We start from the raw sequence: 26809 nt of genomic DNA on the forward strand, positions 1-26809 counted from the left end.
ACCGTTGCACACATAATATGCCCTGAAGGGAATATACCCATAGCATTCTAGTTTTGCGGCCTGAATCTGTACCTCTGGGAAGCCTCTAGGAAAGTCAGATTTGTTGTAGACTCCTAGTTATCCTACTTAGGACTGAGAGCTGTTGTCTGTGGGTTTTGCTGTTGTTCTTCCTTTACATCTTTAAATTCGCTCTTATTTTCTTAAATGAAGTACAAATATGTGAGAACAGATTCCCTCAGCTCATAAAGCAGTGCAAAAATGCCAGATAATTTGTGTTGACTTCTGCTTAGATTTTCATGCTCTAAAAACCCAGCTCAGCCGCATTTGCATCTTCTGCAGTGGGACCATGGAAGGGAAAGAGATGTCACCGAGTCATCACTCAGAAGAGAGCAGCATATTGGACCTACTCTCTGTCTGTGACCTAGCAGAGCGCTTTCTGCCTCTACACAGCTCTGAAAACAGTGAGGAGCTTTTTTGTTCTGTGGATACATTTACCTCTCCACCAACAGGTAACAGCTTCTGCCTCTCCACGTGCTCTTTCTTCAGCCAGTACATTATCTATTTAAGCCATGTGTCATTTGACTGAGTAATAGCAGTCTGATACTGGTGCATCTGCCTCGTGCATCTACCATAACTATACTCTGTTCCAGCTTGACAGATACAGTGTGAACTGTGTATTGATGAGACACAGGAGAAGAGTTCAGAGGGATGCCATCAGCTGCTAATGTTTTGACAACACCACTTCTTCATGTTTAGTGTCTTCTCAGACGAAGAGAGTTACCTGAACTGACACACAGAGCAATCCTCCAGGCATCAGTAGGAATTACAGTCTCAAATTACCATAGTTAGTAAGAAATGTTTTTAAACTTCATTGTGTTCTTCACATGCTCATCATGTATCTTCCACTCATGAGCTCAGGATGTGGCCTCTGTTGCCCATTACTTTAAAATTATGACAGTGAATGTTTGCTTGTGCTAATGACATGAGTGTGATGAGAACCACTTCAGTTTAACTCTTGGAAGACAGCAGTTACCTCATTTGAAGGAGGACTGACTCCTGTAGAAGTAGCATTTTAGGTCAGCGCCTGCTACAGATTCTCAGGAGTAATGGTGTGTCTGAGAAGATGAAGGAATAGCTGGCTCATTCTGATTACTACACCCCTCAGCCCAGTCAATGTGAATATATGGCAAGAAGTGTGAATACAAAATGCACTGGTCCAGTGACACTTCTTGCCATGTATTCATACTGTCTGAGATGAAAGTTTTAGTAATTATATTTAATATTGGGGGGGTGTGTGTGTAAAATCTGGTCAACAAATAATGTGTGGAGATGGTTGTCAAGGCACCTGAGCAGGTGAAATGTCACTGATGACATTTCTGGTTGCTTTGGAGTTTTAAGTAGTGTAAAAGTAGAGTTTGGCCCCTCTTCTTCCTCTGGCACTGTGTGGTTTACTTTGGCCTAGTTCCAAGAAGTCAGGTTGGAATTAGATGTGTTGAATTTTTTCAGTGGGAATTCCACTATTTTGCATGATAAACAGCTAAGCAGCAGGATTTACCAAACTAGTCTAACTCTGTTGATGTTGACTACTTGCCTGTGCGGTTGTCTTCGCCTCTGACTGTGGGACAGCCAGAACTGTAATGAAATCTGCGAACACTAGATACCAATCCTTGCTTTGGTTTTCCTATGCAGACCAGGAAGTCACGTGTCTTATATTACTAATGGTGTAAATCTTCCACTGTAACCTCTACTTTAAACCATGATCCATATCACATTCCATGATCCATATTGCATTAGAGAAATAGTGTGTCTGGTTTGAGGTTTTGCTTTATTTTTTTGTGCATAAGAGTGGTGAACACCACTATGATGAATGTCCTGAGCAAGCCTTTTCTGCTGTCCTGGGGGGAGAGGATGGGGAAGTTTCTGTAACAGTGAGATGGGCTGGAAAGCATTTGTCTACTCAGATTTCACAAGCCCCATGTCACAGGTATGAAGAAATTCTGGGAGCTGTGGGGCAGTTCCTGCAATGTTTGTAGGGCAGCTTAGTTGCTCAAACATGATTTAGTGTGGCTCGGGGCAACTGGACTTGATTGCTCTGATGAATGGGATGCACAGAAGAACTGCATGACTATTCATCAGTCCTAAGACTGGTCTGAGGCATAGCAGCGGTGACATAGGCAGAAATGAAGATAGGCAGCTCTAAACCCAAATGACAGCATTGGTCAAGTCATTTATGGTGCATGTATGGAGTATGTAACTGAAGCTCAGCACCAAGATATGCTGAGAGGCCAGATCCTGCCTCCTTGCTGTCTCCAACACCCTCTGGTGTCAGTGGGGATTCCAGGTGTGCTGAGGAGGGCAGATGAGGCCTATGAACCCTCTCCTTTGTCATCTGTTTTAGAGACCCCTCACAACTGAAACCACTTGGCAATAACTGTGGGATGCATGCTGTAAAATGCTTGTGCTCCTGGGAGTGAAATAACCCAGCATCCCATTGGACTCAATTCATGCTCTGAACTTCTCTGTTCCTTTCTCATTGTAACAGTGTCAAACCAATACACATACTCACTTGAACTCTCATTCTTTTTTGACGCAACTTCAGCTTTCTAAGCCATTGAGTTTGGTGAGTGTGGCAGAAGAGGCAGGAGGATCATTTTAAAAACAGTTTATCTGCATCAGATGCTCTTGAACAAGCAAGTTCTGTCAAACATGTTTTGAGAAAGGAAGCTCCTTTGCATGTTTGTTTTCTCGTGAGAGGTTGTGAACTGCTTCTGTGACACAAGATAAATTAGGAGAGCAGGAGTGGCTATAGCTTGCACCCCACAGTATGACCAGAAGATTGCATCCCAGGGCTTGGGCAGGATACATGATGGGTGTTCTTATAAAACTTGAAAGGTTTTTATTAGGGGTGGGGATCTTCCTTAGTGATTCAAAAGCATTTTGAAGGCCATTAGGTCTCTGAGAATGTGACACCTTCCTTAGAAAAGAAGCAGACTGACAGCATAGGCTGTGTTTTCTGACATCTGTCACATGAACTGGACAGAGACTGACTGAAATATGATGCCATCACAGCCCCGGGAGTTGGAAGTGGATATGGAGGTATTCCTAGTTCCTGAGTCACTGGTAATAGGTCTTACTAGTCTAGAAAGGCTCCATCACTTACAATAGAAGAAGGTAGTACCTATTAGCCATGAAAACAAGCATCCCTAGGCAAGAAAACGTTAGTCCTTTGGGAATACTATTAAATATCTAAGTTGTGTATAAATGAGTGGTTTTACAGTTTGTGCGGGAGTGAGGGTTCTGCTCTTGCAACAAACATGCATACTTTTAGCTTGTTGTCATTGTGAGTTCAAGTGTTTAAATGGTGATAGACTGAGAAAATTAAATTGGATCAGTGAACCTTTCAGTATGCTTCCTTTTTTTTTTTTTTTTTTTTTTTCCATACTGGAGTGTTTCCAATCTGCATCACTCAGTTGCACAATGCTGCAGCAACACCTTGCTACTTCCTCAGGATTAAGAAAAATTGCCAGCAGAAGTTCTTACTTGGTAGTGCTCAGGTGTGTGTGGGAAGAGGCCTTAAATTACTTGGATTAATATTTGAAAGGCAGCTAATAAAGTTGTTTACAATGAAATAAGTCACTGGCAGCGTTCCTTTTTGATGTAGGGCACTGAACACTGAAACTGTAGGGACAGTGGAAACAATGTTTGCCTGGAAAAATTGCAGCCTAAAAAAAGGTTAGAGAATAGACTACAGATGTGGTGCTGGCGGGGTCCTGGGCTCTGCCTGTGCTGCATAGTTTGACAGAGCAGGGTTTGCCAGCACAGCCCTGGAGTGATGCTACCAAGCCTGGAGGCAACGTTAGAGAGCTCAGCCATGGCACCGTGCTTGGGACACTGCCTGTCTGAAGGATGGGCAGAGCTCAAGCCCATCTGCCTGCATGGTGGTTCCCTGGGGCTAGCGATCTTTGGAGGGGGTGTGTGTGTGTTGTCTTGTTTGTCCTGTAGCTTGTCCCTTAATTGCTTTTTCTTTGTAATGAAAAGTAGTTTAAAAACTGTGTCCTCAGGAGAATGGATGGGTAGACAGGGTCATCCATTGGAAGGGGAAGGTACAGGAAAATGTAGCGTCACAGGAGCAGAGAAAATAGAGGAAGGATGACAGTAGGAGAGGAAGGATGATGCTGAGGAAATGGTGGGAGCAGGAAGACTGAGTTCACTGTGTGATTGGAGAGGCCTGTGTATATCTAAAAGCTGGCTAGCTTTTTTAAAGAAAATAAATTATAAAAGCCAGTTTGGGGATGTCAACCTTTAGGTGCTTCTCCAAAAGCACTACTTCTGTTCCTGCAATTTGCTTCTGGTTTGAGCCCAGGCATACCTTTGGTTATTTTCTTTCCATGGACTGCCCTGACCTCTCTAATTCAGTGAGAGTTCCAGTCTGCCCGTGAATGTGCTTCTTATTCCTGTTCCATCCTTAGCACTGGTTCTCAGGTGGCCACACAAGGAGTCAGCTCAGAGAATTGACCTAGCTTGCTGGGCAGCCACATGAATATTTGTGTGGAAGAGATGGGGACAGCTGCTCTTTCTGGCAGCAGCACAGATGTATGCCAAGATACAGTGGTCTGCAATGTGTCCTGTCTTTCATATGGGGTTACAGTTTTTCCAGAATGGTGGCTTCTGGAAAAAGTGGTGTTAGAGTATTACTGCTTTTACAATGGGGGGACCCAGGCTGTAGGTTCTTTTTGATCGATCATGTTTTTTGTAGGCTTCCTTCAAAAATAGTCCATTTGGAAGAAGTCATGAGAGCTTGGGGGAAGTGGAACAGAACCATTTCACCAGAGACTCACTGGCTCCAGGCAGATCAGTCTGTCTGGGCCATGACACTGCTGCTGAAATTGCCGCTCACATCAAGAAGACACCTAATCACAAGATTATCCCAGTTTAAAAATAAAAGCCATTATGATTTTTGGACTGTTACGGTTGCTTCTGGGGTTTCAGTTGACCAAGCATGTGTGTTAAACAAAGCAGAGATATCCAACCTATTAACACCACACTCAGTTCTATAGGTGATTATGATTTCTCTGAAAAAAAAAAAAAAAAGCTGCGTATTCCCAGTGAATTTACACGCTTAGTTTTGCAGTGGGTTGTTATGTCTTTTATTAGCATCTGAGGAGTCATGCTAATGTTGGTGGATGTGTTCTGACTTGTCCTTAAATGCTCTCTCCTGTTTACCACATCCACTTGCCTGTCAAGAGTTGCTTAATCTCTTTTGCAGAAGTCAGTTGTGTTTACTGAAGAAGTCTGGCATGGTTTGTACTTTTTCTGTATGGGAATTGTGCGCAAGTGCTGACACAGAAGCTGAAAATGAAAGGTGCAGATTGTACTGGTCATGTCAGCAGCAAGCTTTCAGGGCTGGCACTTCATGGGTGCTTACAGGTTCAGTTCAGCTCAGAACTTAACTGTGTTCATTCATTACTTGCTATAGAAATTATAGCTTGGCTGTCTCAGCTATGACTATTACCAAAAGTAGCAGAATTTCCAAACTTACTTTCGTCTGACCATGCTGAAGACAACCTGAAGGCTAAAGACTTTTATATATATTCTCATTTAAGTAGTCTATGTTAACTTTGTAAATCCAAAACATGCATGATATTTAAAATCACTTTCAGACCGAGCGAAAGCTGAGCTAAGAAGGACTTGTACTTGCAGTCCTGGCTGCTGTGGTTAGATACAGAAACTTCTGATAGACTCCCTTTACCAGGAAGTTATAGATTGCCCAAAGAATATCTTAATTTTTTTGCTTGATGTGGAGATGAAGGGGAGGGTGCTGTAGAAGTGTGCTTTGTGCTGTTATGAAGAGTCTCCTTTGCAGGAAGTAAACACGCTCTCCCACTTGCAAACCTTCTTCACCAAACACCATCGGAACTAATGGGGGTTTTTTTGGTAGATTACCTGTGCCTAACTCCCTCGGCCTTGCTGGAGATCATGGTCCCTATTACGGGAATTTTTGGGTGTTTTATTGGTTTTGGTTTGTTTCCTGCTGCCCTCTAGTGGGCAATATTACCCGTTTCAGATGCTAGCAGCTTTGCATGCTTGGAACTTAGAGGGATAGCAATTTATTTTTTTTTCCTTCAGCTGGTGGTGGGGTTGTATGTCACTGTGCCGAGCTCAGACCTGTCTCAATTTACTACTGTTGAGAAGCGATGCTAAACAATCCCCAAGGCTGATGTGGGAATACTTCTCAGGAATGTTGGTTGCACATTGTTTACTGCATGGGTCTTGGCATAAGGTGGCTGATGTTGTCTGTTGGTGAGGTATTTGGTTTTGTCTGGGAATAGCCCTCCTACTTCTGTCTGTTACATTTACAGCAGTGCTGGATCTGATTTTGTTATGTAAATGAAGAGTCTTTAAAGCATGGTTATATGATGCTTTTTTGGGTGCAACTGTCATATTTTTACCCTTTCCAAAAGTTGTTTATAGCAACTTTCTCCTTTGTCCCTGATACTGGTATAAACATCCAGTTATTTGTCAAGGTGGGTGATTCGTTTAAGTTACCAAAGGCATAGAAGCACCTATTTTCAAGTGAATGTGTATTTTTTTAATCAATGATTTCTAACCAAGTACACTCTCAAATAGGATGAAAATAATAGATTTTTCTTAATATTCTAGTCTTCTCAAGAGGAAAAAAAAGGTGAAATGTTTCAAATACTAATAGTTTTGTATAGATGATGTGATCCAGTGGGGGCAGATGCTCAATGGACTTGAATTTATGCAGCTCCACTGAAGTCATAGGCAAGCCCTTGGGTCAAGTAACTACATGGTGCTGGTGAGTTTGGCTGCATTCATTTTCCAGGCATTTCTTTGTGGCCCAGTTGTGTTGAATATTGAATGAAGCTGCAAAGTGGGATTCATGCTACCTTACATAAAAGGAATACAGGGAAATTCCATGACACAAAAATAAAGCACCCAGCACCACTGAGTTGCTGAAGGTCTTACGTCTTTTGTAAAATATTTTTTCAGGAATGTGTTACATAAAACATCTAGCCAAAAACAAATCATGGAAGAGAAAAAGGCAGTGCTTTATTCTTTACAATCTAAGGAAGAAAACTAATGCTATTTTAAGGAGCATTAGAGCACTATACTTAGTAAGGGAAAAAAAGGAGACATGTGACTTGCCTTTTAAACTGTAATGCTTCAGAGTACCTCTGTAGAGGTTCTGTTAAAAAGAAGTTTGTATTAAACCTTTAATAATTAGAAATCAAGTCCAGAAGAAATGCTTCAGTAACAAAGACAAGGAGTTACACTTATGCACTGTAGCTGTCTGACTGGATTCTGCGGTTCTGTGCATAAATGAGAGCGTGGACGTTTGTCTCTTGTAGGTGCTAGGGAACAACTGTGCAGCACAACTGTGTGCTGTAGTCAATAGTCTGCTTATACGTAGCAAGGCTTGATAACTGAATGTATAATCTGCATCCCCTACATTGGCAAAAGATTTTTAGTGAGGTTTTGTTTTCCTGTGTGCAAAAATATGTCAGATTATTTTTTTTTTCAGTCACTGTTCGCTTTGTGGAGCTTTCTCTTAAATGCTTCAGACTCCTCATTTGCAAATACCGAGCTACCTTGCTTGGAGACATAAGGCGTCAGAGTCTGATTGACAGGGCCTCACCCAAATGAACTTTCGATTTAAGTGGTTTTGTCAGTTCTGATCGATACACAATACAACAGGAAGCATCTCCAGAGAAGAAAATGCAGGACAGGGTAGTATGAAAATGCCCAAAGTGGGTCAGAGTGAAGATTGATTGAGTGGTAACTTGTCTTCAGCAGCAGGTAACAGTGATATTTAAGGAGCAGTACAAACAGAAGTGGTCCTGTCCCTGCAAGCCTTTAGCTTCCAAGACTTCTGGTTTAGGAGCCACAGATGGCGTATCACTGTGTCACTAGCTCCTCACGAATGAGACCCTTCCAGGAATTTGTCTAACTGCTTTTGGACCTCTCTCTTTCTCAATGTGGGAGGGGGACTGTGGGGAACCACTGGCTTTGTTTTGCCTCTTTTGCTTCCTTTGGTCCCCTGGATCACCTGAGTTCCTGCAGGCTAAGAAACAGTATATGATCACTGCTGTTTCTTTCTCCAAGCCATTTTTGGTCTTACAGACATCTCACACATTCTCCCTGATGTATTTTTCCAGGCTAAAGAAACCTGGTGTATTTTACTTTTAACTCAAAGAAAAGCCATTCCAAGACTTAGGCAGCTTTAGACTATCCTTCTGTGTGTCCCTCCTAGTTTGTCAGTGATGTTTTAGAGATGTGGGGACAAGAACAGTGCACAGTGCAATGTCTGTGACACAGCTCAGAGCAGTCTGTCCTTGCTTTTAATTCTTTGTGCATTGTTTTGCTAGCTTTTTTCTCCACAATTTGGTACTTGTATTGGAGGAAGGGAAGTCTTTCCTTGCTGGGCACTGAACTATGCCTGGGCTAGGACAGTGGTCTCAAAAAGGTGCTGTGTTGAAAGGTCTCTTACTATGTAGTAATATTAAAGTCTAGGATCCCTGCAGGTAGGTCAAAGTTGTCTTTTGCTCTTTCCTGGCCTTTTTGTCCGTTGCAGTATGTTCACATACTTTGTTCTCTTCTTCCTTCCCTTACAATATTCCTTGCTTTTGCACTTTCACTGCCTTGTCTCCTACTCTGTGCTAAATTGTGGTGGTGTCACTGAAATCAGGAATTAAACTCCTTAACACCAACGTAGTATTAAAAAGCAGGCATTCTTTATTACAGCGCCAGATGCACGGGGGATAATTCCTTCTAGTGTGCATACCGCAAGTTGCGATAGACAGAGCTTATATTGCTTAGTTATGTACATATGCATTAAACTTCCTGGAATAATTATACATATTCATTCCATTTTTTGGAACTAATTATAATACTTGCATCTTAATTACCTGTGAGTTTTAAGTCCCTTAGGAGCCTCTGAAGAGATATCAGGTAGTCTGCAGTGGTCCCTAGTGGTTTGTTGAAGGGGTGGTTTTTTGTGTGCTTTACATGAACTCTGAGTCCTTCTTCCACAGATGGTCATGAGTTGGCCCATCGGGTAATCTTGTCACAGTGTGTTACAAGGTATGTTGATTTCAGCCACTGTTCTGACTCTTATCTAGATGTCCTTAGTTCCTTTTTTCTTGATTTTTGACTGGCTGGCTTGCTGCTAAGTTGTTTGCACCCCTCCAGGATGTTCCCCATCGTGCTGGGGAAGATTATGTCTTTGAATGCGTTCATGCCTAAGGTCCCTTACAACAGTGGTGTGTTCCCCACCCCACATCTCCACTGTCTGTATACAGCCACCTACCTGCTGTGAATTCTAGGTAATGCAGTCCTTTTTACCCTAAAAAGTATACAGACCTTTCAGTAGATGGTCCTTGAAACAGCATGGAAATATTTACTCTGACAGCCTGTAATTAAAGACCAGAAGTCCTAAATGCTGTCCTCCCACCCTGTGCTGTGTGCTGTGTCTTCAACAGGATCCGTAAATCAACTGTTATTACTGGACTTTTATTTCAGGGAACTTCACAGTTTTTATCGGCTTTACTTTCAAAACCCTGTTGGCACAGTTTTCAATAAAATATTTGCTCTGCATCTGCCTTTGATGTTTGTTGTGCTCGTAGTAGTCCTTGTGTTTTCCAAGGCAGTTTTCCGTTTCTTCCTGGTTATAAAGCTCAAGGATTTGGCTTAGATTTGAAATGGCAAAACTAAAATGGGAAGATTGTTTTAGTGATTTAAAAACATCAGACTGAACCCTGATGACCTATGGGTCACGTTCAGGAAAAGAAATGTGATCCTACTTCAGTAGCCAGAGCAGGGATTTACTGAACATCGAGCAGGGAGGGGAATCTGCATATCTATATAAAATGTCATGGTAACAAACCATTATTGGTATTAGTTTCAAAAAGGAGGCTGCACAAAAGTTTGTACCTGCTTTCAGGATGCCAAATAGCTAATTCCATTATCATAACAAATGCATTTATTGCTTTTCTTTAAGCTCCATCTACTGGAGATGGCCGGCTATGAATGCTTTACTTCACACTGACAACAGCAGTTTGACTGTTAGTGATAGAATATCATAGAGCTCTAAAAAGTGCACACATGGCATATACAAACAATATATATCTATTTTAGATCTCATTAATCTTTTACCAGTTGTCTGGTGTGAGAGGGGCCTAGTTCATTTGCTGTCAATAACAGCCATGCTATCAGCACACATCAGTACCAGACAGTGGGACCTGTAACAGGTGTGTAGAGCTGTGTCAGGCCACCAGTGGGACTGGGGTCTTTTAATCTCACCTTGCCCTGTGGCTGTGGTATAAGAGTTCCTGTGGGCCATTTCTTCCTTATCTTTATCTAAACTGTCATTCCAACCTGGGCTTTTATGTCTCTTATCATAGCTCTCAGTGTTTGTCCTTTGCTGTGACCTAATCTAGTTCAGACTGCAGTAAAGTCATTATGGCAATTGTTCCTAAGGTGGCTGCGAAGCAGTTTTGTACATACTTATGCCAATGCTGTTTTATTTTACCAGGACAGTTAGTGAGCATTAGCTGTTTAAATAAGAAGGAATTAAATCCTGTAAATAAATGACAGAGAACAAGACTTTTTTCAGTTCTTTATGAATCATTTTCTATCCTCTGTAGTGCAGATGAGGACTCCTTTGAGATGGAAAATTGTATACTGGGAACAGAAACCATTCAAGTATGTGCTTTATAGAGGGATGATAGACAAGTTTAGGCTATATGAAGCCTGTGCCTTTCAGCCATCGTTTGTAACTACCATGATGCTGTTAAACATTATGGGGACAAATAAGAATTTCTAAGGTAGTACAAGAAGACCTCAAGAATTTTTACTGACAAGATACAGATTGATACCAGGTCGGGGTGGGGGTGTCCTTCAGTAGGCAGATCCTACTGGCTCTGTAAAGCTGCAAAATATGGTGCAGACGTGGCTGAAAAGCTGATCCTTGCTTTGGGTTCCTCTTTAATGGGTGATTCCCTGGGCTTCCCCATTCTGTAAATAGGTTTTTATCGCATATGTAGTGTGAAGTTTCTTCTGTGCTTGAGGCTTTCTTTTCTAGCTCTACTTAGCTTTTTCAAAAACATCAGGTCTGTTCCTCACCCCTTGGAGTCAACAGTAGAAATGGATCTGTCCTGGAACAACTGGATGTTGGCAGTCAACTGATGCCGCTGGAGGGAGCAGAGTGTTTACTGAAGTTAATAGTCCTAACTATTAACAAAGGTCCACTCAAGATGGCTACCTTCACTACACTGAGCTCCCATCTGAAACAAATTTGTCTATAAATTATCTTTAGTTGGGCTCCAGAATCTTCAGGGAAAGCCTGTGTTAACAGGTCTGTGTGGCATCTGGTATGTCTCTGGGTAGCCAGCATGGGAGCCATGGCCTGTAATGATATTTCAGCAAGTAAATATCATTCCTTATCTAGTCCTTCAAGAGCATGACTCCAAAATGCACTAATGCCCATGATGCCAGTTTCACACACTGGTGTTGGTGCCCTTCCATGCTTCTGTGTATGGCTGCAGGGATTTACTGAATGCTACAGAGCAGTCGAGTCTGGTCTGCAATAACATGAGCCTCTGGCTTGTCACAGGCAGGAAGAAGGGGGTTAGAGATTCTTATTTTCCTGTGACAGTTATTTTCGTGCAAAGCTGCAGTATAAATTCTTCAAGTTCCATTAGATTTTTATAAAAGAGATGAATGCCTTGTTTTGACTCATCAGCTTGATCTTGCCCGGGGACTGTTTTTACCACATGATTCTCACTCAGGCTGGCCTTGAGCAAGCAACAGGAGCCATTTCCTTCACATGATTACAATTGAAAGCACAGGCTGCTCTTGTAGAGATCCTCATCAGCTTCACTGCCCAACTTCATGCCCTTCAGCAATATTGTCGCTCTGTGCAAGGGTGCTGAAGTGCCATAGAAAGTATATGGGTTGAATGGAAAAAAGTGCAGGATTCAGGAAAGGGAAAGAAGACATTAAAGTGTCTGTGAAGTTGAGGGAGAGGTCAGGAATCCTGTGCAAAATGGGTTTTGTTTTTTAATCTCTAGCTAATAGATTTTGATTAATCTTGTTAAAATTTCAAAGTGGAGAAGCTCTAGGAGCAATCACTGATGTAACTGCGGGGCTGGAAGGGTATGAGAAGACAGACAGCAATGGCAGTGATGGAGAGAATATTTTACATGTGTGTGGAAGCTGGGCAGCATTCCTTCTTTACCTGTCACCTTGGGTTACCATTTTAACTGCAGTACAGTTCCTCTTTCTTGGACAAGTTACAATTTTATATGCTGAATTCCTAGATAACCTTCCATAGCTGTACTGGTTACTGTTGAGAAGTGACTATAGATTAGTGTGTTCATGTTGTTTGGATCCAGGTATCCAAAAAGTATTTCTCCAAGCAAAGTGCAGAGGGCTGGGAGAATGTCCTCTGCTTTCCTGATGTTGTGGTGAATTTGGGTGCCACTTGTGTGCACCAGAAGGACAGAGTCATTGTTTTTTCTCCCAGGCTTCTTTGCAGAGTCTGGATGAAGGCTGTGCTGCAGGAATACAGACCTTCATTCCCTGCTGTGTTGTTTCCCAACCTTGAGAATCTCTCTTCAGAGACCCATAGGAGAGGATTTCATAAAATGACCCTTCTTTACAACACCAAAGCTTTAACAGGATTTCCCCATGATCTGATGTATACAGGCTGTGACGCCTCGGAGCATGGCCGGGAGGTAAATGCATCCTTCCAGATCTACTCTTGTGCTGGATTAGGAGCTGCCCCCTCCCTACAGCAGACTGAATGTCTGATTCCCTCATCTTTCTGATGTGAAATCTAGCAAGTGCTCCATCCCTCTTGCAATGCTGTTCCTGTAAAAGTTTGGTTGGGTTTTTCGTGCTGGTTTATGTCTAAATAAGTTTAATATGAATGAGATTTCAGTGTATGTCTGAGCAGTGAGTGCTTTATGTTTGAAACATTGAGAGGCAAAGAAAGAAGTTCAGTTCCTCTACTACTGTGGAGAAAAAGGTTCTGTTTCCTTTTTTAAAAAAAAAAAGAAACCCAAACCTTTAAGATGTGATTTTAGCTTTAAAATCATGCAAGAAGTATGCATTAAAAGATTCAATGACATGAGAGTTACACAGGGGAAAAGACCACAGAGTGGAGTGGGAACACAAAGGGGTTGGACTGTTAACTCCTGCAGACTCTGCTGTAGGGTGTCCCGGTTAGACTTATCCCATTTTTAGTTCTGCTTTTAAGGAAGAGAAGCATCTTCTGTAGGAAACAATTTCAGCGAAACTCCAGTTTTCCTTAACAGCTGGAGAGGAGAAGCTACAAAGCATTCATGGGGCCTGTAAGCCAGGGTATATGTTTTTATAATAAAGTGCTACAATAATGCAGTAATAGCAGCTGTGAAACATGCTGGTGTATGCATGAATGTTTCCAGTCACTTGGGAGTGCAAGAACTGCTGTACAGCTGAAACATCTCCACAAAATACTTCTTTTTTTCTTGAAGAAAAATGAAAATGCATGCCACGGATCTTTAAGTAATTGAAATAACTGGGAAAGGCTGTAGAGGAGTGTGTTCCTGTTACCTGGACACTTGTTCCTGGTATCTTTTCATTAATGTTAGATTCTTTTGTGTGGGCCTCCCAACATGTTTACTCCTTTCTTGTATAATAAAGCTGCTCTTTGCAGCTTGGTATTATGGTGTTGTTGCAGTGCAGATAATGCAACTGCAAAAATTACCCAAGATGTATATATCTGTGTTGAGTGGCCAGCAAGTGGCAAAACAGGAAATGCCTGTGATAACCTTGTTATGTAACACCAGCGTTACCCTTCCTTGCTGTCTGCAGAGCATGCCTTGGTGTCAGCTTGTCAGCTGCATCGCGTATGTGTGGGTGGTAAAGATCTGTGAAAATGGCTTAAAAATCCCAAGTTTAAATCATGAAGGATGTCGGGCTAGGACAGAACAATGGAAAAGGGCATATTGGCTTGGAAAGCCATGCTGAGGCCATCCTGTGCCAGCCTGCTAGGGTATTTCTTTGATAGCATGGTGCTGTGTGGGTTATCCAGGTTAGCATGGGCATTTGGGGAAGCAGTATATCTGCATCAGCCTGAAATGCAGCTGTACTCAAGGCAGAGAGCCCAGGTATTGATGCTGCAGAGCTTCCAGTAAACCCCTGAGCTTCCCACATAATCAGATGCTCTGGGCATATCACCTCCAGTCGAGTTGCGAGCAATGTTTGTAGTTTAGATGGAGAGTTGATACTCTGGTGATATTACACATAAATAAGAAATGTGACTCCTCAAATATTTTCAAAAGCTCTTGTTTCCATGTTTGTTCTCTTAAATAAGCTGTTTTGCTTGCAGTAGCTTTCACTTCTGCTTGATTTTCTGAAGTGTATGCCTCTTTGGTGGATGTATGTGTCACCTGCCCTGCACCCAGCCTCACTGCTTGTGTTGGAAAGCTTTGCCTCTGGTGCAGTCCATGGAAAGATAGCAGTTTGCATCATGCCACATGTTGGAGCATGGTTGTACGTGAGTGTTCTTCCCACTCTGACAGTGCTTTTATGTAATTCATCATAGTTACTGCTGAGGTGGCAAACAGCCCCCTGAAGCTGCCTAAATAAATCAAAAAATGTTCTTTCTTTTATTACCCATTTACAGGGATAGCTTATGTAAGCAACATGCGCCAGAGCACTGTGTGCTAAAATACCAGTATCTCTTAAGCGTTTCTGAATGTCGCTGAGATAAAGTGTATGAGCCTGTGTGAAGTACCTGCAATTGTGTAAGCAGTGAACTTGTACAGTAACAAAGGATGTTTCTTCATTACTCTATTAGCAAGATTTTTACTATTTTTTTTCCCCTGGTCTGATTCTAAAAGTAGGGGGTTTGCCTTGTAATTGTCAGTCACCTGCCCTGTTACACAAAACACTTTGGAGGACCCTCAGAGGCCTAAATTCTCTGAATGAAGTTCAGCTTCTTCTGGGTATCTGTTACACCAATGATCATTTACACATAGCCTGACTTTCTCCTTTTCACTGGGATGCTTTCACTACACATATATCTCTGTCAATCAAACCTTTTCTCAGAACTACAGCGTGACTATGTGCTAGGAAAATTATCTAGAGTTTATGGGACACAAAAGGCTGTGCACTGACAGTTGTCATTGAAGTACAGCAAGAGGAAGTGAGATACATCTGCCCTGATTGCCATGGTCTCTTACTGCTTCTGAATTTATTCCCTGACTTTGAAGCTTTGAAGCTGCTGTGAATTGGCAACAGAGAAACATCTCAGGGAATCCTCTGTGGCTGGTGGAAGGGAGGAGGAGAAAAAAGGGATGCCAGTTCCATTGAAATGAGAAGCTGTATTCCTTGCTGTGCTCCCAGGACTCTGCTTAGTGTAGAGGCCAGAATTACTCTGGTGAGAGGATGCAACTTGTTCCTACCCAATTCTGCCATGGCAAATTTGGAGTAAGCTGAACAGGAGGCTGTGGGCAGGGATGCCTTCACTTCCTGTGCGTGAGTAGAGCTTATGGTGGATCCAGTGCCTGGAGTGTTGCAGTGGATGCTCCATAGCTGTGTGACAAGGTAGGACATAGCACTACTATACCTGGACAGCCTATTACTATCTTTTGACTGGAGGTCCCTGCTCTCTGAAATGATGTGGCCTGAATTAATCCCAGGATTGTGGGGATCATTGTGGATTTTTTTCCTGGTTTTCTGTGTAGTTATTTAGTCCCTGTCTTTGCATTCACCAGCTGCTCTCAATGTCTCCTTGTGTCCCCTCTGTAACATTTGGCTTGCACCACACCACATGGATTAGGTACAGACGAAATATTCCTAAAGCCTCCCAGCTCAGGCACCTATCACAAAAATAGATAATGTAACTGGGGGATCTGGTGCTGGATTTAAACTGGCTCTCTGTGTGTCTTAATTCAGGCCTCAATTTTTTGCCTGTTTCTCTGGTTTACTTTACTGAGCTCATTGGTGTGCAACTGATGAGGCTGCAGCATAAAAGCACAAAAAACAGTGACTCATAACCCTTTAGTAGCAGACTGTGAGTATAAAATACAGCACACTTTAATCATCCACAATGCTTTTTTTAAATAAAGCAACATAGGCCAGTGATTCAGCATCAGTGTGGGTTATAGTACATGAAGTTTTATCCTGGAGCCCTCCTGTGTCTGGTGCTTTCATTTCATGAGTTTAACAACCTCCCACCCCTCTTCCTTCTTGGTGTTGCATGCTGTAGATTTCATAGTATCTGAGCCCCTTGGCTGGCTTATGTGTGCACGTATATATTCCTATAGAACCTTCTCCACAGGCGGATGGAATTGTGTCAGGCTGAGCAGTGCTTCTGTGTTTACAGCGAGCCTCCATGCCAAGGTTATATGTGAAGGGTTGCAGGCAGCTGGTTATTTATTGCTGTAATAAGCACTGGCAAGCAAATGACAATATTTTGTGCTATGTGCTGCTTGCTGTTCTTTTCAGCCTGTTGAGGGATTTCTAGCTACGCTCTGTTTATGTTTGTTCCAGGGTAGAGGTGGGAGCAAGTGGCAGCTTGAGTTTTGCAGGTTGACTCTATTTTATAAATATAACGCTGCCTGTGTTACAAAGATTATCTTATTCTTAAAGTTGTGTCTGTCAAGAAAGTAAGCCCTTTGCATTCATACCTTCCATAAATTCCTGCAGACTACTTTATATATCTCTAAATAATAATACAATGTGTGTTAGTACTAAAGGAAGTCCCAGCTTTTTACAGGCTGTGATGCTTGACAGGAAGAGCTTATTTTTAAAATCTGAAAAGATGAGACAAAAAGAATCAGAAAAAAGTAAGCATGGGAAGGCTGGCAAGTACACTATAACATCTTCTAGATAAATTGGGACTTTGGCGCTGCCATAGTGGTCCATTTTATATGCATACTTCTATCTCAAACAATTATACAAAACTTGGGTGGTTGGGTTTTTTTAAGTTAAATCCAGAAAATATTAATGATCTAGAGAGGAATGTGAATATTGATTCTGCATGTGTTGAAAGAAGAGGAAAAGGAAGGGTAGTAGAATCAAAATCAAGCACTTTCTTACACAGCAGGTAATTAGATTATAAAACTCAGTGCTACAGGTAGTTACTGAGGCTGAGAGTTTAGCGGTATTCAAGGGAATTAGACTGATTTGGATAGTAAGAACAAGCTAGGTCAATAGTTCTTGCTGACATAAACGTTGCTGAGATATTGGATCCTGCCTGGCACCTCCTTCCTTTCCCCTTTAGAAAAGAGGAAGAGATGTTCTCATTCTGCAAATGGCAAGCTGATACCAGTGCTTTAAATGGTAGAACTCTTGCCTTCAATAGTCTGTACCTCGTAAGTGCTGTTACTTGAAAATAAATCCTTGGATAACCTGCCCAAAAGCAGAAGGAGGAGGGAAACTGTAGTAAGGGGACTGTTGGAGTAGAGAGTTAGAAATGGAGAGTTGGAGGAGGGAACAAACTTTTTTTCGTCCACAGCTTAGGTTATATTGGTGCATGAGTAAATTTTTACAGTGGTATTTTACTTTGGTAATGAGTAGCATACATCAAAAATACAGTAACTTGTGCAGACCTGAGGAATATTCCCCCTTAATATGCTGACTTGGTGTGTATTCCCAAGTCCTTCTGTGCTCTTCATAGTATAAACTTATTTAAGTGGTTTTAAAGATTGAAGAGAAATATATCATCTTTACTCCTGGTCATGGTGTGGCACAAGCGGGTTCTCTTTTGTGATATTTTATAATCTGTGAATTTTCTACTGAAGCAGAATGTGATTTACAGAGCTACCATCTGCAATCCCTGCTGAATTTAACATTGCTTTATGTTGCATCTTCTCTGAATGTCTGATGAGGTTATTCCTAGGTTAATTTTTCTCCTGATGCAGTTTTAATGAAAATATGATGAAGGCAACAGAAGATGCAAAATGAAATAACTTGAGAAAATCCGTTTCATGCTGCACTAGTGCTTTGCAGTAGGATGTTTGTTATTGCTGCTAATTATTATTTTATATGAGGCACTTGTCTAATAGCATGTGTGTGCATGTGAATCATCTGCAGAGCCTGTGGCAGCATTCCAGAAGTGAAGTTAGCTCCAGTGGCTGAGTCACTGAGTTTGCACCAGTGGGTTTCATTCCTGATTTAGACTGAATGTGAGGAAACATTAGTATTCTTCAGCCCAGCAATCTTGGAATACAAAAGGAAATATTTTTCCATTGTTAAGAAATCAGGTATTGCTGTTAGCTCTCAACAGTCCACTGATACGGAGCTAGTAATTTACCCCTGATGAGGATCTAGCTCTGAATTTTTTTCTCTTAAGAGAAAGAATAGGAATCATTCTTTTGCAGAGAATGAAAACAAAAATGAGGTTGAAAGTTGGATCTGATATTCAGAATATAAGCATCATGCTGTATAATTAGCAACTGGGAAATGCATACCCACCAGGATGAGTTAAACCATGTGGGGAAGGAGGGCAAACATGCGTTGTTAGCAAATGGGATTCTTCATGCAGAAAACAAAATGCTGTTTTTGCCTGTGCTCTTCCCACACACATGCACAAAATATTCAGCCACTTAAATTCTTCATGACTTCTCTTGTATTAACAATACCTGGCAATGAAATATTTGTAGATGAACCTTATTGTTTAACTATGGATTAGTCAACGGCTATCTCTATAGCATGCTGAAGAGTTGATCATAGGATGAGGTGATGTAAAACCTAATGGTATCTTTCAGGCAATAATTCACCTTTAAAAAGTGTATGTGGCTGGTTTCAATACTTCAATCTGCTTTGTTACATCCTTGGTTTGACAAAATCTTCCTCCCCGTAGTACAGAACAAAACCACTGTGCTGTTTCTAGATGCCAGCGTCTAACTGTGTTGAAGTGTTGTTGTTATCCCGAAAAGTGGGTTTGTTCGCCCGGTGTGCAAAACACCAAACTACACACAGAACAGAGGTATTTTATTTAATTCATTTTTTGCACAAAGATTGGTGATAGGTGGTAACCCACAAAGCTAGCACCCCGCACCAGAAACTACAAGGCATTTATACAGTTAAATGTGTCAGTCACAGCTAATATTCACACGCCTCAGCTAATAATTGGTCAATTTCTTTCTCGCTTTGATGTAAAGGTACAGCTCACTTTTAATTTACCACGCATGCTGAGAGAGGAAGGGACTTATTAGAAGGGGGCAGGAGTGGTTCATGGCCTATGAGTGTGATTTTTAGTATTGTAATGAGGATGGTTCACCTAATGGACACTTTGTTTTAGTTCTTATCAAAATCCCAATTAGATATTTTCCTTGACTATACACTTTATCACCCCTTCTCAGTGTCTTCTGAGGTGGGATGTTTGCTTTCATCAGTCTTTCACCTCTCCTCAGGGGTATAGTCATAAAACAAGTACTTCCCTATCTCTCAGTTCCCATCTCTGGCCATCAAATTCTGTTTTGCCAAGCTCACATAGTTCATTGTATGGTTTAGCAGAAAATTCTAAAAAAAAAATTCCATTTTCTTCAGGATACCACTGTTGTGGTGCTTAAGTTGCAGTCTATGCTTTCTGGGATCATAGCAATGGTCTCCCCACTCTCAATTGTCCTGTTAAGAAAACAAACAACAAACCAGCCTAGCTGCTTCTTAAGAGTAAGATGATTTCAGAACTAAATTCTTTTGAAAGGATCTGGCAGGAACCTCTGCCACCAGTTCACCTTTTCTTCTCAGCTGTGCACTAAAAAGAGACTTTGCCTTTCCAAAATGGTACTAAATTAATGTGTAGTGGTCAAATTTAGCCAAATTCTCTGTGCAGGTAAGCCATGGAAAGGAATGCGGTATTACAGAGCTGTGCTGCTGCAGGTAGGGGCAAATTTGGCCTCCTTAGAAATATACAGTTCTATGTGCTTCAAGATCCTGCTCATCCTGGAGTAGATACTGGTAAGACCAGAGTGATCCCTAAACAGTCAGGTGGCCAAATTTGAGAGAAGATGGAAAGCTCAGTTTGGTTCAGCAGCCTTAGTGAAGGGATTTACTGTGAATCTTCCAAGCTTTATGAAGCCCTGCCAGGCAATAGCTGGGCCCGCCCTTTCTCCTCGCCTCTCAAACAGACCTCCATAGCTTTTTTCAGCCAGCAAGTTACTGGCTTGTTGCAGGAATTTAGTTCCCTCCCTTGATTATTGCATGAGAAATTAATCAGGCTTCACTGCTGTTCTGGAAGCTGTTACATCTGATAATGTGCCTGGGGTTTTCCTTTTGCAAAACACTGTCTACTGCTAATTTGAAAACAGTTGTTTCTGCTGCTCTTTGAGGAACCAGTGTGTTCCTATGGATTTTACTTCTGTTCTGAACACCATAATTTCCCTAATTGTTCTTGCTTTAGTGACTAATGAACGAGCAACAGAAATGGCCTGCTGCTTGAAACTTAGGTGGAGAGTTTGGTTAAGTATCCAAATATCCCTGTGCCTTGGCTCCAGTATTGCGTTTCCGTCTGTGATGAAAGAAGGGAGCAAGCAATGAAGCAGAAGCAGAGCCCATCTTCTTCAGGGGCACAGGGACCAGGCAAGGACTCAAGCTTTGGGTGAACAGTGCAGGCACCCCACTGCTCTGCTTAGACAGCTTACTCCTGCGTACCATACCTGCAAGGCTTTCCTTCTCTGCGCGTTTCATGTCCGCGCAGAGGAGTAATGCTTCAGAATAAACACTGGAGGGACTACAGAGTGTATGACATTGGAAATACTATTATTATCAACTGTCAAGTCAATAGTCCAGATGGTCACCTATCTAGAACACTTTACTTGGAGTCCAGTTATTGAGGAATAACGCACCTGGAAAGGTGTATTGCCCTTACCTGTGGCAGGTTTCAGTAAGCCTTTGCTTTGATAGTAGGGCTGCAACAGTGAGAGGAACCAAAACAGGAAAGGAGATGGTGTGCCAGGTAACACTCTTTGGTCTCTGCTTCCTCTTCTTATGGTTGGACTATGACCATGGGTCTGGGTGCTTCTTGGTCTGGCCAGATAGGCTGTTACCATTACTGCATGTTATCACAGAACATAACTAATTCAGCAAGGGCTAAACTACTTATGGAACTTAAATGGTATCTAGAACTATGGCTGATTGGTGATAACTCACCAAAATTTTAATATAGTTGTCCCTACCTCTTCTTGCTGCTGTTAGTAACCCGGGGAAGAGAATGTTCTCAGTTCTGCATCTGTTGGAACATCATCTACGTGGCTATGTTGCTTTAACTCTTGCTTTGTCCTTTTCTATAACTTTTTGCCCAAAACCATCTTTGGTTTTCCTCTGGGAGTGTTTGGAGGAACATCTCTGGTTTCGTTAATGTTCATGTGAATATTCCCTAAAGCTCAGTGTGGTCTTTGAAAAATATCACTGTCCCAAATGTGCATTGGTGCACAGTAGATCCTACTTTTAAGGCAAAAACCTAAGGCAAAGGAGATGCAATAAACCATCTGTTGTACCTTAGCTATACCTTGATACAAAGAACACTTCTAGGGCTGGATGATATACAGCATGTGACACCCTGCAGAGCAGGTGCATCCAAAGGAAAGCATGGAATCGAGTACTGATAGCATCATTTTGTACAGTGTCTTAGTCTGTGGATGCCTCCTGAAATTGTACTGCTCAGTGCCCATTAGAGAAGACTTGACATGGATGGTGTAGTTCATTCAGTGGATTAATTTGAATAAATAAAACCTACTGCACTTTTCCTATCTGTGTGGAGCTCTGGGCACAAAATGCATGACAGACAAGTTCTGGTGGAGGGGCATGGGTACAACTGCTTGGAGAAGAGTTGAAGCATGACTCTCAAAAGTAACCATTAACTCATTTGGTGGTCACACACAGCCACTGCTTTTGTTTGTCAAAACTGTGGAAACCTGCCATGAGCCTTGGACTTTAAAATGATGGTGAGGGCAAGTAGGTTTGAAAAATACTTCAAATTTTTATGCACGATGGTTGACAGACACTATATTGGTAATACTGATAAGCTGTTGGCCTGAGACAGGAGAAAGAGGGATGCAGGTTTTTTCCCATCTACTGATTAAGTGCTTTGCCTTAAATTTAGTAGAACTCCTCACAACTGTATCAAGAATGAAGATGGACATTTTTGGCTAACAGTAGATTTGGGAAAGCTCTCCAAAGAAGGATTTCTCTGCTTTTCTGGAGACTCCAGTTGTAATTCTGCCCGCTAAGGCTTTTTTCTTCAAAGTCAATTCCTGCGCTGACCCTATGACTTGTTCCTTGACAGGGAGCTGGAGTGCTCCCCACACCTCAGGGGCTTTGAGTTGCTTGTGGGTCTGCCCAGTGGCAAAGCCAGCCAAATAACCCTGAGCTGGTCTAATAGTGCATTGAAAAACAGATGCTGGTGAGCTGCAACACAGTGTTGCCCCATGTGAAATGCAGCAAGGGGTACACTGAGAACAGGAAAATCTTAGCATAGTTCTGATCAGAGAGGCAGCAAATCCGAGGGGAGTAAGGGCTCTGCAAGATGACACATGAGCATGACAGCGAGCTGGCATGTTGGGTTGCAGCCAGCCATTTCGGTTAAATCGCTCGTGAGGGAGGTGTACAGCTAAGGGAGCTTGGGTTAGTGTTTTGGAGGCTGGAGTTTGCAGCTCTGTCTATTGAATTAAGCTGTGGCCTTACTTTATGCTGGCCTGCGTGTCTCCCCATCTCTCTGACTACCAGTTCTTCAGCAGAGTCTGCTTTGCTCGTATTGAAAGAAGCCCCCAGCCCAGTCCTGCTGCCAAGATGGACAGTGTAGGAGGACTGTCTGGTGGCTGCTGGGGAAAGACTCAAGACCCAGGTTAGGATGGGCTGGGGTAGTCCCATGAATGTCTGCACTGATCCACATTTACTGTGTGATGATACTGCACTTTTGTCCTCCCCTGCTACTCCTGAGCTTGCAGAGAGCAGGATGTCAGTGCTAGTGTCTGCAGTGAACTGAGACATAGCTTTGGGAAAGTTGATAGGAGGGGGAGACCTCATCACTCCCTACAACTCCCTGAAAGGAGGTTGTAGCAAGGTGGGTGTTGGTCTCTTCTCCCAAATTACTCGCGATAGGATGAGAAGAAATGGCCTTAATCTGCATTGGGGAGGTTTAGATTGGATGTTAGGAAAAATTTGTTTACTGAAAGAGTGGTCAGGTACTGGAGCAGGCTGCCCAGAGAGGTGGTGGAGTCACCATCCCTGCAGGTGTTTTTTTTTAAAAAAAGTGTAGACTTGGCACTTCAGGGCATGGTTTAGGAGGCATAGTGGTGTTGGATTGACAGTTGGACTTGATGATCTTAAGGGTCTTTTCCAACCTTAATGATTCTGTGATTCTAAGACGTTGGCATCTCTTGCTAAACACTTTTTCAAGTCTGTGATTTATGGTATAACAGAATGTTGTTACCTAGGTGCTCTGCTCTTTGGGTAATACTGCAGAATGAAACAGCACATTAGCTGTAAGAGAATATTTTATTAAAATACGTCTTAGCTTGTTTCCAGGCAAAAAACTTTAAAAATATTCTACTTTTCAAATGTGCTCAGTAATCTGCTCATCTGTTTTCAGTCATCTTTTTAATATTTTTACAAAACTGGCAGGTGTGGGGTTTTTTTTAAAGGAAATTAAACTCTGTTTTCAGATAGGGAGCTTTCATAAGACTTAGCACGTCTCTCTAGCATCAGGAGGTCCTGATACTGGGCTGTAATTGAGTTTTGCATTCTGTCTGAGTAGAGTTCATCTCAGAACCTAAATTCTAAGGGAAAAAATAATTTGTGCAGATGGTCTTCATAAAACAAAGGCAGATTGAATCTGGAGCTGTCACAGAATTGCTCTTACAGATGCATCTGCTGCAAAATAATTACTGCTGTTGAGCCCAGTAAGTTAATCAGCGTCTTTTGTTTGTGTCTGCAGTGAAAACAATTAAAAGCTCATCTCCTATTTTTTAGGTAAACTTACAGATTCTCTGATTTTTAAGGGTAATTAGATTTGTTTTGATGTGTATCACAGTCCAAAGTGTTCCTGTTGGACAACTAGCTGTCTGTAATATAATTTACCTGTAGCCAAGATGTAATTTCTTTTCAATCACCTTTTTTTCCTTGGGCTGTTTCTTGCTAAAGAGTACAAAAACCTTTTGTCTCATTTCACATAAATTGTATTTAAAAAGCTTAGTGCTTTTTGTACAAACATAAGAACTGCCATTATTTGCATTTATTTCAAATTTTCTTTAAATTTGTGTTTGGAAACATAAGAAAAAATTCTAAAATGTTGTTGAGAAAATAAACACTGCTAGTATCTTGGTTTAAGCCTACAAAAATCTGTGTTGGGAGTCTGATCCCTCAAACATGGTGAGACACGTGCACTGTGTAAGTGCATGTGGGTAGAGGGGACACCGCTGAGATGGGCAGTGGATGTCAGAAAACAGCTACTGATGATGGCATCTAATTCCTGGAAGCACAGCTGAAATTCCCAGCAGACTTCCACTGTGGGATTTCCAATAGAGATTTTCCTCAGCATGATTTGACAAGTCCATCAGTGTGGGTCAGTATCGTGCTGTGGTTTCCTGGGGGCATAAATCCCACTCCTCCATGCTGAAATGACTTGTGCAGGGTGGTCAGTGGCAGGCCTGGAGAGAGAGCATCCCTTCCCTCATCGTCCAGAGCAGCAGAGCCTGCTTCCTCCCCAGGATTGCAGCTGCCAGGGAGGGTGCGAATGGTGCTGTGGTGAAACTATTTTCTGCTCCAAAGGCTTCCCTGGAGTCTGGACCAGACAGCATTGCACCTCACATGCATGCCCTGTTTTAACCATGGGAATGCTCATCACACAGTTGACCACACAGTGTGAACACTGCCACAAAGAGTGAGGCTTTGAAAGGAGGCAGCACAGGCTGATGCCATCATTTTTGCCAAGCCTCTCTGCAAGGTAGCAAACATCATGTGTCTTTCTTCCTGCTTTGCACAATCCCTGCTCCTCCAGGGCAGACCAGTCCTCTGCTGTCTTCAGATTGACTCTGTGCTCCCTGTAGTGTCAGTGTTTTGTTGATTAGGAGCAGATTTAAATAACTTTTGCCATGCCTCCTTTTCCACACAGCTTGGCAGTAGCTTGGCAGCTTCATTGTGGTGCTGGAGATTAAAAAACAAACAAACAACAACAACAAAAACCAAACCAAAACAAAAACCCAAGATCTTTTCAACTCTGTAGGACGTGGCAGTGATGGTGAAGTTGTGTTTAAATAGAACAGGATCACTCCCCGCGATTAACCTTGCATGCATTCTTCAGGATGGCTTCACTTTGTTAGCTCTGTGCTCCACTTGTGCTTATATGTTGGCATTAGATCACAAGTGCTGCTGTCACTAAAATGCACCTTTCATCTGCACCTCTGTTTGAATACCTTTATCTCTGAATTCTTTCAAGTCTGTGCTGCAGCAGACTGGCCTCTTACTTTTTTATTACAAAGGTTGAATGGCAGTTGCTTAAGGGTGGGAGACACTAAGGGCACAGCTAAGCCTGTGCAGGTAGATAGGTATTTGTTTTATTTTAATTCTCAGTGACCTTTATTTTATCCTGATTAAATTGCTCACTCAAGGGTGCCAGCCTTTTTTGTGCCCTTAACGCATTAAACATTTTCCAGCTAAAGAAAGCATTAGGTATATCTCCTGTTGTCTTAAGAGTCTCAGTTAACCTTCAGCAGTGTATGTGACCAGGAGAAAGTGGAAGAATGTGAAAGGGGAAAGTGGATTTATTTGTAGAGTGGAGGAAATGAAGGACTCTAGCACTATGTTCATAGAGGTTTTAAAACTTCAGAGGTGAGGATCCCCTGAATGTAATTTTTGTTTTCTGACAGCTGTTCCTGACTTAATTAGTGTGAAAATGCACCTACCCATCTTATTAGTAAGTTAATAATGTTCATGTCCAAGTCCTTCTTGGATATGATCATTTTCTGGTATGCTCTTATACCTGTAGCTATACTTTCTTTAAGAGGCACAAGTATCTATACACCCTTATGAGGGTACTGAGGCTTTGGGGGTGACATATGAAAAATCAATCTACTGAGGAAATGAGAGAATGAAAGAGGTTAAGGAGGCGGATTGTCAAGGTAGCGGAATACAAATTAATTTCTTACGCCCTTACGTTGTCCACAGTTGATCTAAAAAAACCTGTTAAGTAGCCTTTGAAAATCAATCCCAAAACTTGAGCTGAAAATGTTTACTGAAGTCTTTGTTTCAGAATTCCCTGATTTATTTATAAATAAAGCAGATGCAGTTACTACAATCACAGAATCCAATCTGTTTGAATTATGTTTTCTTTAGGCCCTTTAAAACAAAATTCTTAAGCTGATCGTAAGTTTTGGGGGTTAAAAAAATTAAAATTACCTGAATATAGGATCAGCTAAATTATCTGAACTGTCAAATCCCACCCCACTAAGCAATCTCAAATAAGAACTATGAGACTTTAGCTGTCAGGAATATCTCCAGCCTAGATATAAGGAATTGGGTAGTTCTAAACTTAGCATTTTGTTTGAAAAATTGAATCTACCTTAGCTTTTCAGTATCATTTTATATCATACACATATCATACATATCTGATTTTATCATTGGATAAAAATGTCCAATATTAAGGTGTTCATTATGTTAAATATTTGCCTTTTCTTTTGAATAGGTGAATGGCTATATTAATATGATTAATATTATTAATTATGTTTGTATAAATGTTTGCCAGGAGTGCCAGTCAGTGGTGACTAGCTGACATTTTTTAAAAGAAGAGGAAATGTTA

The 26809-nt window shown here is 41.8% G+C and overlaps 1 protein-coding gene across 3 annotated transcripts in view; it reads left to right on the top strand.

The window, feature by feature from the left end:
* The window catches only part of CHGB (chromogranin B), a 79555-nt gene that overhangs the window by 4455 nt on the left and 48291 nt on the right, over positions 1-26809 (top strand). For all 3 annotated transcript variants that reach the window (XM_075088312.1, XM_075088311.1, XM_075088313.1), the window contains exon 4: positions 340-509. In XM_075088312.1, coding sequence (XP_074944413.1) covers positions 347-509 — 163 coding nt within the window. In that variant the 5' untranslated portion in view covers positions 340-346. The remainder of the gene's footprint in view (positions 1-339; positions 510-26809) is intronic.

This window comes from Phalacrocorax aristotelis, chromosome 3, assembly GCF_949628215.1.
Source record: "Phalacrocorax aristotelis chromosome 3, bGulAri2.1, whole genome shotgun sequence".
NCBI lineage: Eukaryota > Metazoa > Chordata > Aves > Suliformes > Phalacrocoracidae > Phalacrocorax > Phalacrocorax aristotelis.